The sequence below is a fragment of the Siniperca chuatsi genome, linkage group LG1 (genome assembly GCF_020085105.1).
Source record: "Siniperca chuatsi isolate FFG_IHB_CAS linkage group LG1, ASM2008510v1, whole genome shotgun sequence".
Classification (NCBI taxonomy): domain Eukaryota; kingdom Metazoa; phylum Chordata; class Actinopteri; order Centrarchiformes; family Sinipercidae; genus Siniperca; species Siniperca chuatsi.
This window is the reverse complement of record NC_058042.1, coordinates 7,263,903-7,283,595: the sequence shown is the minus strand read 5'-3', so window position 1 is coordinate 7,283,595 and position 19,693 is coordinate 7,263,903. Positions and strand designations below refer to the sequence as shown.

The window sequence follows — 19,693 nt, the reverse complement described above, 5'->3', positions numbered from 1 at the left end:
TCTTGACCGCCGAAAGTTCTGTCAGAGATTCTGGTGTGTTATGCTAGTAGCGGCTAATTGAGCTAATTCGAACAGCTAAACTCAAGCAGAGATGATGAGCGGGCTACAGAGGTCAGGTAAACTCATTTCTTTCTAACGCCACACGCCCTTTTTTCAATTTCAATCTTGTAGTCTTCAGGCCCAACCATCGCTGACTCAAGTGACATCACTGGAGGCAGTTTATCAGATTTCACACAGCTCCTTCTGGAGCCACGAAAGGATTTATATAACTTTTTTCACATGTGTTGTGCAGTAGTACTCCCCAAGACTTGTAAACACACCTTTGCTGTGTAAAATCGAGGGAGTTCCCCTTTAAGGTTCCTCTTTTACTGTATTTTTATTTTCTCTAATTCAAGTATTTCAGAAAGTTCATTCTTGAACTTAGAAACAGTAGTCCAAAATTTTAAATGAAAAACTTACTGGCTGTTTCCAGAGCTTTTGATAGCATTTCACTGTGTTATTCAGCTGATGGGGTTTATTTTTCTTATTCAAATTTAATTTGCTGTGGAAGCCAGTGAGATGCGTTAGAAAGCTCCGGAAAGAGCTAATAAGTGGACCTTGAGTTAAAAATTTAAATACACACCCCTTCATCCCAAAATGTTGTGCTAGCTACTATTTGGGGATGTGGTGGTAATACAGAAAAATATATTGTTTGAATGAAATCTTGAGGACACTATACTACATTTTGGGATAATGGGGTTCTACAACATTATTTGGGATTTTGACACATTTTTGTGAATAGAAACCAAATGTTTGTACCAGTGTCTCAAATCTAATACTACTATTAATATTATATCTAGTACCAATATTTCTTTTAGCCAGGTTTTGTCTTTTTAGTAAATTTAAGTGTCATAAATTGTTGTTAATTGTCAGCATTAAGTGGTTTTCCTCAGGTTTGTTTGTTTTCTTCTATCCCAAAAATGGCATTATATAAAATATTTTGGCAACACATTTCATGGTCCCTTTACCAAATGTGTGTGTACCAGTGGATAAAGCTAATACTAGTGTTAATAATAAAAGGTAGTATTGGTTTAAATTTCCCTTTCAGTAATTTTAATTGTCATAAATTGTAGTTAATAATTGCACAGTTTAGGGGTGGTGGGGTGGCTATCAGATCACACTTACAGGTCCACAGAAAGGCTTTGACCGGCCCTGTTAGGCGATAAAACACCTAAAATACTGCAAACTGTCCAGACGGATTATTGAGTGAACTACTGCTACCGCAGACACACTAACGTTAGTCCCCCGTAGGGAGCATTAAGTGGGTTTTAGTCAGGCTTGTTTGTCGCTTCCGTTAGGTCGGGCTCTCAGTATGCGGAACTCCCTGCAGACGGATGATGATGAAGAGGATGTTGTGAAGGCAGGTTGTAACTAACTGACCGAGCCACCCGTTCATCGAGCAGAGAGGCGGACACACATCTCGCATCATTTATTATGCTGCGAACCAGTTAGTCGGAGTAGCAGTCCTTTTCAGTCGTCGTCCGACGTTTCCAATAACATATATAACTAATCTAAAAGAAAGGAGAATTCAGATCAACACCGCTGCCTCCCTCTCTCTGTGACCGAAGAGGGCACCCACCACCCAGGCCGTCATCAGCAGCTGGCTTCGCAGTGAACGTTAGCGGCTAATCGGCTAATGTAAGCAGGTAAGGATGTTCTTACTCGTCGTCTGTACTGTTTAAACTCACCCACCGCATTTGTGGCGTGTGTTTTCGAAACGTTTTCCGTTGTCGCCACCGTTTGTTACATTGTGTCACGTTACTATTTGTGAGACAAAACGGTCAAGCTGCTGCTAGCAGCTAGCTAGCTAACTAGCTAATCCATCCGTGACGTAGGAAACCATAAAGCTAGCGGAGTGGAGGCGAGAGGATGCATCATTGGGGGTGAACATGTAGGACGAGCCAAGGCCTGAAAGCTTGTCATAAATATAAAAATGATAACACAGCCACAAGCTACACGGCCAGCTCTCTCGGAGCTATCAGGAGGCGTTGGCATTGCCTTATCACACATGTTTTAATGTTACCGGGAATGATATCCGCCTCTCACCGTATGTCGTTTCCCTAATCTCCACAGTTAACTAGCTTGTTAGTTAGTAAAATTCCCACTACTACACCTCGTAACTAACGCTAGCTCATGTGGGATTTGTGCTTTGCAACCTACACCCATCGCGTTGAAATCGTGTGTCATTAAAAACTCCTCACTCACCACGTCTAAAGCATCGTTTTGCAGTTGTATTATCATACACAATGTCAAACCAGCTTCCGCCCAAAAAACACGACTGATGTATGAGATCAGGGAGTTAATTTAAGCGTAAATGGATTGAATGACCATTTATTTGGGGGTAAATACAGAGGTAGTTATCAATGTCAGCAAGGTGAAGAACAGACTAGCATAGAATGAATGAACCTATATCATCCTGGTGCAAAATATTCTAATATATAGTTATATTTTTAAGATACATATATAAATTCTACATTCATTTTAATGTAAAATTGTAAGGTAATAATCAGGTCAAAAATATCTAGTATCTAATATCAAGCAGCCATAGATGTTACAGACTAGCTTCACATTTGTGACTTAAGATGATATATCGACCTCATTGATCCTGAAGTAAAGTGTGACTTAGATGTCAAAGCCTCAGCGCAATATACTGTATGTAAAAACAGCCCAATAAAACCATGACAAATATATACATAGGACAAATACGTCAGGTACCCTATACTGGAGTTTCTTAGCTGTGGATTTCCTGTGATTTTTTTTTTTTTACATTTTTATTTTAAATGCAGATTGAGTCGTGGGATATTTTAAGGATTGAATGTACATTTTAACAGTTATTTTCCTTTAGACAAACAGACAACAGAATACTATAAGTGCTTTGCTTATGTACATTTTGCAACCAAAAACAGGGGTCACAGGCTGGACAAAGTCTAGAAACCTGGTCATGCACCAAGCGTCTTTTGGGAATTGTTTTAGAAATTAATCTATAAATAGAGAGGAGAGTATGGTGCTTTGTCAGTGTAGGCCTGAATAGGTCCAGGCTCTCATTTTGTGCTAACCAGTTTTATTGACAGGGGACCAATTGTATCTGTTCAGCCATGGAACATCGCACCATTGGGTCAATAAGAAAGGATTGTAATCTAAAAGTGAGAATGCATTGATTAATACTCTCTTAATCTACACTTCATTCCTCTCTCGTTTGTGTGTCCTCGCTGAACTAAAACTAATCTTTTCCATCGCTTGTTACTGCTGTTCACTGTGACTGGCATGAAATGCTGTCCATGTTGGAGGCCTGTGAATCATATCTATCTTCTCTCTGTGCTTATATAACCAGCAAGTGCCGCCTGCAGACCCCTCTGACCAGATTTATCTGTTGTGTTAACCTACATCATTATCTTGCCTTTGAAGATTATACAGTGTTGTGGTGATTCTTTTATCTGTCCTTTTTTTTTTTTTTTTATAAAGAGAGAGAGAAACAAGGTTTAGTACCAAGCTGACTCACTAAATACAATCAGTGAAGTGGTGTAGTCCTTCCATCCTCATCTAAAAATAATACTGTGGTCCTGTATCTTTGTGCTGGATGAGTCTGCCTCCAGCTCAGCTTTCAGCTCTGCTGCTTCATAAAATAGCCATTTTGGCTTTGCACCAGGAAGCATTCATGTTGCCAGCCCTGCATGTTGATTCATTGTCCTGATGGTTTTGTAAGATAAAGAGGGTTAGATATGTATTCTGCATGTTGGAATATATTATGTTGTTGGAATTATTTCCTCTCTGTAATTAGCCATCGCTGTGACGGAGGTTCAAGTTGTTACAGCTCTCCAACATGCTCAGAGCTGTGCCATGTATGTAGAAATAGCTAGAATTGTGTAAGAATTAGGAGTGTTTCAACACGAGGGTATGTCTACTTACCAGTCTCTCAGAGCAGATATGCTTATTATTGTTAAGTGACAGTTAACTTTGGTCTTCTTGTTAAATGACATGACACTTGGGCAGGATGGCTCAGGAGGTAGAGCAGTCGTCTAGTAATCGGAAGGTTCCTGGATCCTCGATCCCCGGCTCGTCCTAAAGCGTGGCCATTTACATGCAAAAGCCAGTCAGGCTTGCAGGGTATTTGAATAATTTTCCAAATGTGATGAGTGCTGACTGAACAAGACATGTTTCAGCCCACTGTGTAGTGCCGTTTGAACTTACGGCACCACACGCATCAAATATTGTTGTTAGCCAGTTTACTCATTGCTTAAGTTAACCCTGTGAAGTATGGACCAGCTTAATTTCTTCCCAAAAATAGAAAAACATAAGAAAATATTCCATAACTAAAGTGGCCATGATACCAATGTGTCAGTGACAATGGTGTAAGCATTCTCTATTGAGTCTGTTCGTTAGTAAAATTATAACCATTTTACCGTTGTGCTCCATCAAGATTAGTCTAGTTCAAATTTGTCTTATGTCCCTCTGTGAATGGCTCCTCTGCTCACAATTTCAGCTATTAGACATAATTAGAGTCATAATGCATCTGAAGCCTTCTGTGATAAAGTCTACCCTATTGTCCACTGGACACAGCTGCATCACATGCTAGCTGTGCCGTGGCTGCTGGGGTTAATGACAGCCTGTGTCAGGTTGTGAGACTGTAGTGAGACTGTAGTGACCCACTCATGACTTACATTCAGTCCGTTTGTCTGTCCTGTTATCTTTGTGTGCCTGGTCTGTTTTTTGCCAGACAAGCTTCCATCTCAAGCATGAAATTCACTTGTGAAATGTTGACATTTATTTACAATTGACATACATTCATATTTAATCATGCATTTCAATTGTTAATCACATTAAAGGTTGTTATGGTTTCAATGTTCATATAGCCAACCTATTTTTGCAACAATATAGATAGAAAATGCAATCTCTTTATTTCTTCTGATATTATTTTTAACATATAAAAAAAACAGTGGGAGTTAATGATCATTTTTTGAGCATCAGGCTTTCTGTCAAATTATCTCATAATGTAATGTTTAATAGAGTAGAGTAAACGTTTTTGTCCCCACAGTTTACAGCTGAAACTATGGAGAGAGAAACCTATTTGCTAGTCAGTAACACACGTAACTGAAGTCCAAAAACCATGGAAAAATAACAAAACAACGCAAAATCTGTCAGGCTGCTTTAAGATATACTGCCTGTGGAAACGAGACGGTGCAGCTGGACAACAACGCAACCATGTCTGATAGACCTTCATTCAAAAGCAGCTCCTGTAACAGCACTGAAACTGAGGAACATTTGCACAAAATAACATTTTGAAAATGAACTTATTTTTAATGTCAAAATAATTATAAACCTATAAATCTTTCTTTTTTGTATTGGCCTGTGGCTTTTTGAATTGAATACACTCACAAATAAGTAAATATAATTAAGCCTGAAGCCACTGCAGACGTTTGTCTGATTATCTAAAAATACTAAGACTTAATAATCTTTTATTTTTATTTTTTTCCACAGCCTGGATCTTGCTTGCAGGTCCAGTCCTTTCCCCACCTCAAGTTACTCTTAGTTTTTTCAGTTGGAATGCATGAATGGTATATATGAACCAGTGGCTAAATTATAGATCCATGAGCTTATCCGTGCAGGAGATAACCTTTAAGAGACAGTGAGAACTGCTCTAGGTATAGTGTTTGTGTTTCAGGGTGGAGTTTCTGCATGTGGCATTTGTTGGTGTTCGAGTAAAGGTTGTTCCCTATCGCATGACACTCTGGTAACAGTAGATTTTCCTTTTCTTTTCTCTTCCTGTCAGATATGTTTTAATTTTTTTTTTCATTGTCCTTGCTTTACTGTGATTGATGGTGTTATGTATATATTAGTAGAATGTATGAAGTATGATATAAAAATGTAAATCTGTTTTCAGCAGTGCAAGGCATCAGGAGTTAGCAGTCAAGATGTTGGTGCTCATCCCTCAGAATGAAACAGTGAGGTCTTCTTTGTAGAGCCGCCATTTTATAACGTTTAACAATCAGGCTGGGAGAAATCTGTTGTGGAAGAGACAGAGATACCAAGTTCTTCTCTGACTGTAGTCTTCACTGCAGCCACAAGCTGTTCTTTGAAATGAAAATGCCCATTTATGCTCTTTCGATGCTGTCTGTATCCCTGTAGATGTAAAACACAATGGTATTAACAGTAGTTAACTGACAGACGTAGATGTAAATAAAACACGTTAAGTTTGATCCTGACCTCCTTGTGTGGGGGAGTGGCAAGTTCGTTATGCACATCAGTAACATATCACATTATTGCAACTATTAGCGTGACACGAATTATCTGTGGGAATGTGAAAATACACCATGTTTCTGCAAATAGTTTTGAGAGTTGAGTCTAGCATAATCCCTACCTTATCCTGGTTTATTGTTATTTGTTTTTTTTAAACGGCTTGTGTACCTCATGTTACCTTTACAAGTGTACATTCAGGACATTTTTCCTTTGAGACTAGTATTGTTGGTGTAGCTTTGTTTGACTTAAGCACAGCCTGGTTGCTTGCGATGTCCTGTCACTGAAGCAGCGGAAATATTGTTTTTTCTTTTATTGTAGTGAATAGCTGTTTAGTTGTACACATGTACTTTATGTTGTAAGAAATTTTCATCCAGGTGTGTCAAGTTCATAATTTGGAGATTACAGTATCTTGTGGCATCCTGACTTTGAGAAGATACTAGACTGGTGCTGTAAGTGGCTCCATGGTGGGAAATAGCCATCTGTAGAGGTGCTGGTTGAGTTTGCTGCAGTTACCTGTCAGTCACAGGGCTGTAAGGGCCATAGTACAAGCTATGAAGGGTGCTTATTCCACCAAGGCCCCTAAGCTGCTTACTATATCAGCAAGCCTCTACTGAAAAGTCTTTATCCTCCAAAAAACAACAACCAGCTGACATAATCGTCACAACAGGAAAAAAATCAACACTAAAACACTTACAACACTGTTCCTTTATAGGAACATACCATGCATTTGTATGTCCACTCTGTTTAGAGGGATGCTTGTATTACCTTTTATTATTTGGGGTAAAATTAGGGAACATTGTTGTACACTGGAGATGCTGATGTAGGCTTGTCTGACATCTTTTGTGCTCCTCTGTATTATTGTCAGCCATGTACCCTGACTGGTAGAGCTGATCACATTGTAAAATGGGAATTTTGAACATCAACCTGACATCTTTTTTATTGTCTTTAAGTTTCTGTAAAGTAAAATGTAGATGTGACATTGCAGTGGCATTTCCAGCTGATCTACAATGTTGTTTGATAGCAAGAAAACATCTTACATCATTAACTATCTCTGTCATGTTGACAAATAATTAATTGTCAAACAAAAAGGAAACGAGTTTTTATGTCCTCTCTAAACGTACCTGTACCTTACCTAGCCTAAGTATTCAATGAGACAGGTACAGGCAAAGTGGAGACTACTGCAAACTTGAGTAGAATTATAGTGCACACAACTTCTTTATAGTCCTTGACATTTAAAAAAGTCATGATACCATATTTAGCCCAATTTTGCAACTCTGAAAAATCATGTGGCTGGTCGGTGTTATGTATTGGTAGTGGAACAGATTTATTCATAATGCATCCACATTGTTTGTCATTGGTTTACTCTCTAGTGTTTATTTCGTTGTGGCCATAGAAACACATGATCTAAGACAGAATTAATATTTTTCTCATCTTTTTCTTGTGTTACAGGTTTGATTCAGTCATTTTTATTTAACCATCACAATGATAATCAAGGAGCTGTGTTTCAACTTGACACCTGAACTTTCCCAGTTGTGATGGAAAGGCACCACTGACTCAAGAGGGAGCATTAATCCTGGATGCCGTGACATACAGGACGTGGTCAATCCAAGATGGAGAAAAAGAAAATGTGCCCTCGCCTTCTTGACTACTTAGTGGTGGTCGGAGCAAGGTAAGAAGTTAATCTGACTTTAAGTAGTAGTTTTGGTTTCAAGGAATATCTAATTCAACTTAGTCATAAGGGAGGCTGTAAATATTGCTTTCAAAACCGAAGTTTAGTGATTCCAATTGAGGAGATATCTGTAGTCAAGTCTTGGAGTGGTATGTTCTTTAACAGTGATTAACAACAGTTAATTTTCTTGACAAGCCATTTTGATGTCTTACCTCTAACATAGCTATAAGGTGTTACAGCTACTGAACCCATGAAGGCTCCATCAGAACGGCAATTGTGCCAAAAATTGCAAAAACTCATTCATTTCAATGACACTGCTATGGGTTGCTGCTATAGGTGGTGTTGTTGCAGAGGTTCCAGCAGAAAAATGCAGGGTAGTCCCGCAAAAAATACTCTACTTTTGCCACAGTCAACACTCACGATCACAGCATCAAATACTGTATGTGAAAGCACACATAGCACACAGGTTCAAAGGATGTGTAAACTTCCTTGCGGTGTCTTGGCGTATGATAAGCATTCAAACTGGACTTCCTGGTTGTTCTATCATCTTCTACCTGTACCCTGCAGAAAGTCATTGACACTTCACCCTCAACGCCTCTCGCATTGTTCTGTGGCACTGTTGTTGTTGGTCTGAATGCACCCTAATTGCTTGCTGTGACTGGAAGTTTTTGTAAAAGCCCAGTCTTGACATTTCAAGAGTTCATTCACTTTATTAATTTGATGCACTTACTCCCACATGATGGAGCATGCATAATGAAGCATAGTAGCACATTGTTTTAAGCACAGTAGCCACAGGGGAAAATGATGATTCACATGAACACATTGAAATTGGAGAACTGTCCGATTTGCCACATTTTTCAAGTTGGCCACTGATTACTCTCTACTGGAACATTTAGGGAATTCAGTGTTATGCTTAAGGGCAATTTGTTGTGGCCTGGGATATTGTTATGTGTTTACTTCTCCTGGCCAGATTTCCCAAAAGTTCCTTGGATTTTCACAGCTAAACACAGTTATAAATTTGCTTCTGTAGACTACTGTCAGGGCTTTGTTAGCCAAGGCTTTGATTCTTCCTTCATGAAATGCTTCTTTCATCACTTAATGACCCTTTCAAATTAAATTGAAAACTGTGTTTGTACATGAGGGGAAATGAATTTGCAGATTCATCAGATATGAGTTGTAAATGCACAGAGAACAAAGTTATGAAACTACATAGAACTAATGATGGTGCAGCACTATAACAAGTTGCTCGCTTTAAAAAAACAAAAAATGTTTGCCCATCTCCCCTCCAGGCAACCAAGTAGTGACAGTGTGGCCCAGACACCTCAGCTGCTCCGCCGCTACCCGCTGGAGGACCACCATGACTTCCCACTCCCACCAGACGTGGTGTTTTTCTGCCAACCAGAGGGTTGCCTGAGTATACGCCAGCGTAGGGTTAGCCTTCGTGACGACTCCTCATTTGTTTTCACGCTGACCGACAAGGACTCAGGAATCACCCGCTACGGAATCTGCGTCAACTTCTACCGTTCTTTTCAGCGAGGACATCACCGTACTCGCGGGGACAAGAGCAGCCACACAGAGACAGCAGCACAGGCGTCGGAGACTGCTAGCGAAGGGTCTGATGGCAGCGGTGGAGGCCCACCCTCCGCATTATCTCCACCTAACAATGCTGAGTTAGCACCTCCACCTGCCTCTGGAGAACAGTGTGGACAACCAGGTGCCGAGCTAAATGCTGGCAAGTCCCCACAGCACAGACGGCGCGCTGCTAAGATGGCAGCCAGGAACCGCAACAGCACGCTGACCTCGCTGTGCATACTCAGCCACTACCCCTTCTTCTCCACCTTCAGAGAATGCTTATATATTCTCAAGAGGCTGGTGGACTGCTGCAGTCAGAGGCTAACTCAACGAGCCGGGCTCCCACGCACCACCCAGAGGTGAGGCTTAAGATTGTATCTTCAGGTGTACATGCAGCTCTTCTTTGTTGCTTGCTTATAATTTATTGTAATTTTGTTTTTGACTTTTTTTTTTCCTTTGGTGTACCATTTCACCCTGGTGCACATTAAAACATACATGTACTGTTTTAGATGCACATGGCTAATTTGGTTCCAAGGTGGTGCTATTAAAGCTCTTAGGGCCTCTATCAAAACAAACACTCCATGACCTTTTTTGTTGTGTCAACCTTAGGCCAAATGTCAACTTTGATCACAAGATCTCATAATTTAATAGGCAGACTGTCATGAAATTTGCTAAATACATTCATATTACCAAGGGGATAAAACCTTTGATTTAAATGAACCCATGACATTTACTGTCACACCATTATCAACTTGGTCAGTACAACACTCATTCCTTTGAAGTAAGTCTTGTTAAAAGCAGTTGGCCCATAATAAATCTGTACATGCACACCTATACATTCTTTAAAAAGAATGAATAGCACAAATGCAAGAAACTAAGGAAAATACTGCTGAAGCTTTATAACCTGTCTTCATCTGTAAGCTGTTGATTAGCATCAGTGTATTCATGGTGACATGGCATTGCATGCAAATTAATGACCACCCAAACACTGGGTTGATACAGTTCCTTACAATCCTTTTTTGCTTCAGTTTAACACTAGAAAAGTTTGCAAAAAAATAGCAAAAATGTGTTGCTTTACAGTGTTCCTGCTGATGTTTTCTGCAATGCCTACTGCTTTCTTTCTCCCTCCATCTGCTTCTCTCATTGTCCACCTATTATGTGTATGTTTGTATTGCAGAATTATTACATGAGCCTTTGTCTGTGGCTCCATGCAGCTTTGCAGGCCATCTGCAGCATGTGTCATGTTTTCACAGTACGCTTAATGCTATCACACTCCACCTTGATAATAAATAATGGCAACCAAAATATCCACAGTGCATTTAAACGTTTTTGCCTTGAATGATTTATATAACTGCAAATATTATTTCATCCAGTGTCATAAGTTCAGCTGAGGTATGAAGACAGGTTTTAAGAATAATATTAGTTATTTAATTGTGTATGTGAAGTAATTTCTTAGACATCTTACCAAAAATGGTGGGGTTGAGAATTTAGTTGGATACACTTTTTTTTTTTTTAAATACATGAGCTGCTTTTTAGCTGTGCACCTGTTCTATAAAAAAGTTATAACCATAAATCATAAATTAAAAACAGAAATGCTGCATAGTATACCCACCGTTTATACTACATTATGAAGGAATGGCATTTAGCAAAAAAGCAAAGAGTTGATCATATTTAATGTTGATTTTTCTTTATTTACCATCAGGGGTGATTGTTTCATATTTTATTTAAGCTGCAGAAAATATCCACAGCTGTACACTGTATTATGCTGTGACATTGGATCGTGATGTTGCAGTATTTGTTCCAGCTCATTTGGTTTTTCTGTTGCCATGGGTGACACAATAGATTGCAATTTTGGAGTGACAACGTGTTAATTAGACTGTCACTTCACACTGGCTTAGGCCCAGTATGATTGTTGGTCACCCAAAGTGCACGTTTTCTCCATAGTCATCTATTTGTAGCTGTAAAACCAGTGCAGCTTTTCCCCTCATCACTACAAGGGATTGTAGGAATGTCTAATGCACAGTTAATCTCATACCTTGACAATTATTTCTCTGGTAAAATTCTGCAGCGGATCCACATATCACAAGTATAGAACTGTGGTTTCTCTGACAGTCTCGAAAAGGCCATTCAAGCCAAAGGCTGAACAGACCTGAGATTATTTTTTTCCTGTCATGGTTGCTTGAAATGTGGTGTGGCAATGACAGAGAAGGAGGAGAGCCATTTCATAATGGCTGCGAGCGTTTTGTGCTATGGCGGCTCTTGACAGATTGAGGTCTCTGGCGGCCTTTGGGTAGCAGCTGCAGTTGGTGGGAGGGCTCCAAAGGACTAATGATTTATCTCCCTCCTTGCTACACACACACACACACACACACACACACACACACACACTAAGTATACACTCTAGAAAGGGTTTAATGGCACCATGTGTGTGTAGAGTGGAGGGTTTTCACATCAATATTTCGGCAATTGCTTAAGAGCCTCTCGTGTTTTCAATCTCATTTGCTCATCATATTAGTGATTTCACTGGGTGTTTTACCAAGACCTCATGGTAGCTGTTTGCAGCAATAAATTGAGCAAAATGATTTAGTTTAATCTGTTTTTAACCCTAAAATTACTTTTGACTGAAAACATATTATTTATTGAGCTTAACATAGTTTACATCCCAGTGAAACATTTTTAATTATATCAATGCTAATAAGAGTCACTGTATATAATGTCAGTATGTAATCATGCTGTTACGCAATGTGCAGTGTTGTTCTTTTCCTTACAATTTCTCATAACTGTTCAAACTGCCAGTAATTGTCGGCTTGACAACTGAGACAAAATCAGTTCCAGCAAGGTCTTGCATTTTAAGACTGGCTTTTGCATTGATATTTATGTCACACAATTTGTACTATTGCAGTGTTTTTTTTTTTCAGTTTTATTGTTTGTTTTTTTTGTGGTAGGGGAGGGGCCAGTATAATAAGGCTAAATTATGTTATTCATCCTGTGTTCAAGCCACTAAAACAATTAGTCTTTGAGTTTATCAAGCACCTTCTCAGAGTTGTATATCTATCGCTTCTCTATGTTTTATATCTTTTTATAAATGTAATATATTTTGTTTTGGACTGGTAGCCGGACCAAACAAGACATTTGAAGGCATCACATTGTCACATGATGTCTTCAAATTACTTGAAGATGTCATTGTATTGGTAAAAACAAGCAATTTGGAGACATCACATTGCAGTTAGAAGACGTGTTAGGGGCATTTTTCACTATCTTTTGACATTTCATAGATCAAGAATTAATAAGATGAATCTATAATGAAAATAATAATGTAAAGAGTAAAAAACACTCATGTGTACAGTGAGTTCTGAATATACACTCTATTTATGTTCTTCCCAGGGACACCATGTGGCGGGTGTTTACTGGGGCGCTGTCGGTGGAAGAGAAAGGCAGCCAGCTGCTGGCTGACCTGCGGGAGATTGAATCCTGGGTGTACCGGTTGCTGCGTTCACCGGTACCAGTGGCGGGTCAGAGGCGTGTGGATGTGGAAGTCCTGCCGCATGAACTCAAACGGCCACTCACCTTTGCCCTGCCTGACAACTCTCGCTTCTCCATGGTCGACTTCCCCCTGCACCTGCCCTTAGAGCTGCTGGGTGTGGACGCCTGTCTTCAGGTCCTCAGCTGTATTCTGCTAGAGCACAAGGTAAGGATTTGTATTTTTGAAGACCCAAAGGAGATGGTGTGGTTGTCTTCAGCTGCAACAAAATCACCTTTTGGATTTTATTAAAGACCCAGCTGATTGTTTCAAGGAGTAAGGACAAGCAATGCTATATTTAGTATGTTGAGATTGGACAGCTGTGTCTCCCCGCCTGAACAAAGAACTTTCACAACTTTCAAAGACCTCCTGTGAAATGTCCTGAGTGACCTTCATCAGACATTTTCTGTTAGATGTAGGCTCACTGAAGCCATTTTACTGCGGCGTAGGCAGAGCATGATGGGTAAAAAGAAGACTGTGTACACTGTATGACTGAAAGGAAAGACTCTTCATCTCTCTCTCCTATCATTAACACAAGAAGCATTAGTAGGGAGGTAATAGAAATCCGTGTTTGGCTGGTGCTGGTGTTGTGTTCTGTTGTTGCTCTTGGTTTACAGTGACATTGATACACAGGCTCATTTGCAACTATCCCAAATCAAACCTAAGCTTCACAGCTTCAGTCACACTCCTGAGAGACCATACTGCTGGATAAATGGTGGACAGTTTATCTGCTTTTCTGTTGCTCAGTGTTGCTTAAATATAGAATTTATCTGGGCCAGCTACCTAAATAGATGTTCTCCCACCCAAAAGGTTTTTTATTTTCCCAGACAGGAAATTCAGCTTAAAATGCAGATTGATTGAAAAGTCTTTCTGAATGGTGCATCCATGTGCAGTCATTAGTTAGCTTTAGTGTCGTTTCCACCCCCACTACCCTTCTCCTCTGCGGCGTCGACCACCGCAAATAAATTCTCAATCTGTGTGAAATGCTGCCATCATGTATTCATCCATTTTGTTTTTTTGAAGATGAATTCAGTACATCATTAAATTCAGTCAGGCTGAACTAAGTGCTGCCTGAAAGCTTTCAGAGTGACTTCCTTTCAAGGATTTCGTGCTTCCAAATAAATTTTTCATAAAAGCCCTGTTTTACGCTGTAACGAATTCAAAGCATAATGGGGTTTTTTTTTTCTTTCTCTCAGGTCATTCTTCAATCCAGAGATTACAATGCTTTGTCTATGAGCGTCATGGCCTTTGTGGCCATGATCTACCCTCTGGAGTACATGTTCCCTGTCATCCCCTTACTGCCAACATGCATGGCCTCTGCTGAACAGGTACAACTTATATTTTGTTATAAATTTCAAGTAAGTAGATGATTTCTTTCTTTTAAAATTTTGACCAAACATGAATTTTTTAATTGCAAATGCTGTCTGTTGTGGTAACATCAAATTGTGACTGACTGGTGTGTTTTCTCCTCCCCACAGCTCCTTCTTGCCCCCACTCCCTACATTATAGGTGTACCAGCCAGCTTCTTCCTTTACAAAGCTGATTTCAAAATGCCGGACGACTTGTGGCTTGTGGACCTTGACAGCAGCAAGGTTAGTACATCAGCATGTTCTTTTCCTCCTTCTGATTTTGTGTTGTCTTAATTATGTTATCCAGATTTAGCTGACAGATAGTCTAATTCATTTATTAGTTTAACAACTTTTTTCTTGCTTATCTAAATTTAGATTGTTGGGTTTTTGTCTACAGGTTATAGCACCCACCAATGCAGAGATTCTACCACCTCTTCCAGAGCCTGAAGCAGGCGAGCTTAAGAAACATCTAAAACAGGTACTGCATGTGATTTGTCTGATTCCTCTTAAATATTACAAGTGTAACGTTTTCCGATTCTGCTGCACTGTGGCAGCCAGGGCTCTGCCCAAAACCAGTAGCACTACTTGATCATTCACACATATATATATATATATATATATATATATATATATATATATATATATATATATATATATATATATATATATATATATATATATATATATATATATATATATATATAGATATATATATATATATATAGATATATATATATATATATATATATATATATATATATATATATATATATATATATATATATATATATATATAGATATATATATATATATATAGATAGATAGATAGATAGATATATCTATAGATAGATAGATAGATAGATAGATAGATAGATAGATATCATTTTGCAGAGAAATTTCTGGAACCCAGGTAGTGCTCTTGATCCGACCTCTGCTGTCTGTTTCCATGACTGTTAGTTGATTTCACTCTTATATAAATGTAAAACTTCTCTTTCAGAAGTGTGAAGAGTAGGGGCTTCCTTCTTCAAGAGTTGTATGTATTGTAGATGAGTGTGGGAGCATTTCAAACAGGTTTTGTAGTGCACTAACATAAACAAATGTTTTTCTTTTCTTCCTGTTTTCTTTGCATGCTCTAGCTCTTGGAGGTAAAATCAGATCCTAGGATCCTGCTACCCAACAAAACCTTTAGTAATACTGGTAGTAACTAACTTGCCCCTCTAACCCGATTATCTAACGCAACATCAGAATCTGGTTCTGATTCATGGAAACGCCTCACATTTTCATACTTAAGCACTGCGAGCAACACCAATAACATATCACACAAAGTCCCATCTTAGCAAATATGGATACTACTGTACTATATGATCATTCAGTTTGCCTATTAGCCATGGCTAAACCGTCATTGGTTGTTGATAGTCAGTCAGATTCCCATGCTTCCTTGTTTTTCCACAGTAATTCTGAAACTTCTCCAAAATGGGTAAGAAGTTAATTACATTTTAAGTTCACCAGTTATCTACAGGAATAAATGTTTCAAACATTTCTCATCCATAGCAAGGCTCACAAATGTGAATGAATACTAAAATTACCTAACATTCACTATTTAATTATACATTTAAATGACACAGGGGCATCACCAAAGTCCAGCATCACTTTTAATAAAAATGAATTGAGTTGTTTTACAGTTTTTTCAGGCAGCCAAACCCAAAGCTTCATAAGCTATGAAATCAATACATACACTGAGGCTGTTTTTATCTGTTAAGTATATCATTCTAACATATTTAATTTTATTGTCTCATCGAATACAACCAACATACAACTTTCCTCATATGGTTCGTTCAAACTTAACCTGATGTTTGAACGAACTAAAAAACAGTTTTTAGGTTAAAATCCTTGCATACACTTATTTAGTTTAATATGCCTTGAATCAGAGCCGGTTCGTTAGCCATGTGTGATTATCAGCTCTCTCCCTGTTTGCGAATGTGTGACTGAGAGGCTGGTGTGTAGGAGTGTGCAAAGCCTCAGTTTAGCCGTTGTGTATTTGGAAACAAGCACACAATATTGATATCTGTGAGTGGAGAAAATGTCACTGAAGATGGTTTAACTGATTATCTGAAGACTGTGATGCCAAAGCAGAATGCTGCTCATGTGAGAGTCGCTGAAAATACTTGCACTTAACACTGGATAACTAAAATAAATTGGTCCTAACGAGCGACTGATTTATTTACTTTTACTTTTACAAAAATAGTGGTTTGTATTATTTCTGCTTACCTGACTTTTTTTTCTGAACAATTAGAAGTTACAGTTGAGGCTTTTATTTTGCTACAGGTGCTTTATTGTGCAAGTATTTATCTATGTTTCTGAAAAGATCTGCTGTTTTGTATTTGTCATCACCACTCCATTGTAACCACTGGTTTGTCCCAGTTGGTCACTATGGATGGCTTTCATGTGTCTTTTAGTGTATTTTAGTTCTGTAAGTGAAGTCTGGTTGTTGGTCACATCATTGCTTTGTCTGTGTTTCTCACTGTCTTTTCATGTTGAGCATAAATAACACATCTTCTTTCCTCATATTCCTCTTTCTCTCTTGGTCTTACTTTCTCAAAATTTATCTTTTTCTCTTTCACTCAGTCTTCCAAATTCTCTTACCGGCCGTCCATCACCTCAAAACGCACACAAATGTATCTTTTCTTATCTCCTTTCTTCGGTAAAGTATTGTAGAATTGAAAATGGAAATGATTAAACAGCAAGACATTTCTTTCATTGCGCAAACAAATCAAAAATAACATCAGCACTTTTTTCATGAATTTAGATCTATTTGAGTCACATTTGGGTGGCACTAAAATGTACGTATTCACTGTCCGCAACAATCGACAAATAGGGAAGTACTGTTGAAAGGAGACAAAGAAAAGAAAGGGAAAGGGCCATGGTTGGGACCCTTCCGTCATGTGCTGTTTCAGTGTCAGTCACAAAGTTATCATCCCAGGCCTTCATGTGATTCTCCTCGCATCTCTCTTATCCCCTTCCTAGTGTCTGGTTAGGTTGACCGTGATCACCCAAAAGCAGATCTTCTCCTCTGAAAATAAGGTTACTCATTTCTCCTCCTGTGGAATGTGTAATGCCCCTGCACGGATATCTTCTCTCTCACATTATTTTGCTTGTCACTACTACTTTTCTCCTACTCTTCAAGACTTGAATTAAATGCATAACAGTCTCACAGAATGTTGCGGATCAGTTTTTGATACACTGCTTAGCTCTGGCTTGAGCATGACTGAATGTGCGTGCATCTATCTTGGCATCAGTGAGTGTTCTCGTAACCAAAACAAGATATGATGAAGCTAATCACTTTTTGACAAAGTTAACATTCATCCAGACCCAGCAACTAAATGCTCCATTATGCTAAGCTAAACATTGACACTTGAGTCTGCAGCAGTTCCCCCAAAGCAAACCATGCATAGTGACTTACTTCCCTTGTGCCCCTCCTCTCTCAACACACCCACCACAGGCATCAACATGCATAAAACTGACCCTTCAGGTGCAGTATATAATAAGAGTAAAGTAAAATTGTGGAAACTGTAAAAATGGGAAAAACCTGGGTTGGGACCCTATAGTTTTATCATCTCTTACCTCACTTTAGCACACTACTGGGCAGCAGAGATGCTTGGTAGTAAGAGGGATTAGATCAATTTTATTGGATTATCCCATAAAATCACCCCTTAAACCAGATTTTCCATGTTTAAGCCCCCATTCTAGCAGTCAGTCACTTTGACCTTAATTGTTTTCCCACTATAGAGGGTGTATGTGTATACGTTTATATAATATCCCATTAAATTTACAAATTGATATTACAAACTAAATGTTGATGCCAATCGTGGGAGTGGTCCATCACAGCGCTGTGTTTTTGTCTTTAGGTCCACTGCTGTGTTTATAATTCGTGTCACTCTCACCTGTTCTAGGCCTTGGCCAGTATGAGTTTAAACACCCAACCCATTCTGAACCTGGAGAAGTTCCAGGAAGGTCAGGAGATGCCCCTGCTCCCACCTGGACGAGATAAAGCTTCGCCATCCTCCACAGAGTTCAACCCTCTAATTTATGGCAATGACGTTGATTCTGTGGATGTAGCCACGAGGCAAGCCATGAATGTCTCTTTCCATTGTTTATTTGTCATGTTTTTCTTTGCCTATTTAAGGAACTCTGAAAAAGGTGGGAAAAAATTATACTGACATTTTCAGTATAATAAATATATATTCTTAGATTGACAAGTTTATTTTTCTAATACAACAACAATATTTGGAGAGCCTTCAACATCCCTAGAATAAAGAATACATTAATTTATTCTAAACTTTGTTTGTAATAACTGTAGTTTATTTTTTTAATATGTAACTTTAATCAATAATATAATTTTCTTACTTATCTGCTAATAATATATCAGCAATTGATATATCGTGCAATCCTAATGATAATATTTATTTTACAGATAAAAAGAAATATCAAGCTAAACTAACTTTTTTCTTTTACAGGGTCGCCATGGTGCGGTTCTTCAACTCCCCAAATGTTCTCCAGGGGTTCCAGATGCACACTCGCACCTTGCGCCTCTTCCCCCGGCCTGTGGTGGCTTTTCAGTCATCTTCTTTTCTTGCATCTCGGCCACGGCGCTCTAGCTTTGCAGAAAAACTTTCTCACACCCAGGCAGTGGAGTTCTATGGAGAATGGGCTCTCAATCCCACCAACCTTGCCTTTCAGAGGATACATAACAGTAAGACTCATTTAAGATGATAGTCTGTATCTTGTTCAATATGCATTACAGAAAATGTGTTAAAGTAAGTGTTATAAACAATATACTCTGCACACTTCTGTTTTCAGATGTGTTTGACCCCTCCTTAATTGGAGATAAGCCCAAATGGTATGCTCACCAGCTACAGCCAGTGGTCTACCGAGTGTACGATGGAAGCTCCCAGCTGGTTGAAGCTATGGCTGGTCCCTTGGAGGATGAGGGCAACGAGTCTGACCCCACAGACAGGTAAGAAAGAACAAGATCGTTTTAAGCATAACAATCCAATTTAATCTGCTTAGTTGAGTTCTTGGTATATTTTATTATTTGCTGTTGGTAATACATTTTGTTTGTTGCAGTGGTAGTGACAGTGAGGCATACGATGACTCCAGCTCGTCCTATTCCTCACTTGGAGACCTTGTGAGTGAGATGATCCAAGGTGACATCCAGGGAGACACACCAAGTATGTAGTTGTTTCATTACAAGATATGCATTGACCATATTCCTACCATTTCCGTCCTTGTAATATTTTCCCTCGATGTCTT

At 38.9% G+C, this 19,693-nt stretch overlaps 1 protein-coding gene across 35 annotated transcripts in view; it reads left to right on the top strand.

Annotated features, from left to right (window-relative positions):
* The first annotated feature begins 1,192 nt into the window (after window positions 1-1,192).
* The window catches only part of madd (MAP-kinase activating death domain), a 52,576-nt gene continuing 34,075 nt past the window's right edge, over window positions 1,193-19,693 (top strand). For 6 of the 35 annotated variants that reach the window (XM_044201797.1, XM_044201921.1, XM_044201843.1 and 3 more), the window contains exons 1-13: window positions 1,196-1,685; window positions 7,723-7,942; window positions 9,232-9,873; window positions 12,899-13,202; window positions 14,231-14,362; window positions 14,513-14,626; window positions 14,781-14,861; window positions 15,520-15,528; window positions 17,408-17,464; window positions 18,334-18,506; window positions 18,898-19,133; window positions 19,241-19,397; window positions 19,508-19,611. In XM_044201797.1, coding sequence (XP_044057732.1) covers window positions 7,884-7,942; window positions 9,232-9,873; window positions 12,899-13,202; window positions 14,231-14,362; window positions 14,513-14,626; window positions 14,781-14,861; window positions 15,520-15,528; window positions 17,408-17,464; window positions 18,334-18,506; window positions 18,898-19,133; window positions 19,241-19,397; window positions 19,508-19,611 — 2,068 coding nt within the window. In that variant the 5' untranslated portion in view covers window positions 1,196-1,685; window positions 7,723-7,883. Of the gene's footprint in view, window positions 1,686-7,722; window positions 7,943-9,231; window positions 9,874-12,898; window positions 13,203-14,230; window positions 14,363-14,512; window positions 14,627-14,780; window positions 14,862-15,519; window positions 15,529-17,407; window positions 17,465-18,333; window positions 18,507-18,897; window positions 19,134-19,240; window positions 19,398-19,507; window positions 19,612-19,693 lie in introns of all 35 variants that reach the window. The other 29 variants (XM_044201817.1, XM_044201853.1, XM_044201787.1 and 26 more) reach the window with 14 other exon arrangements.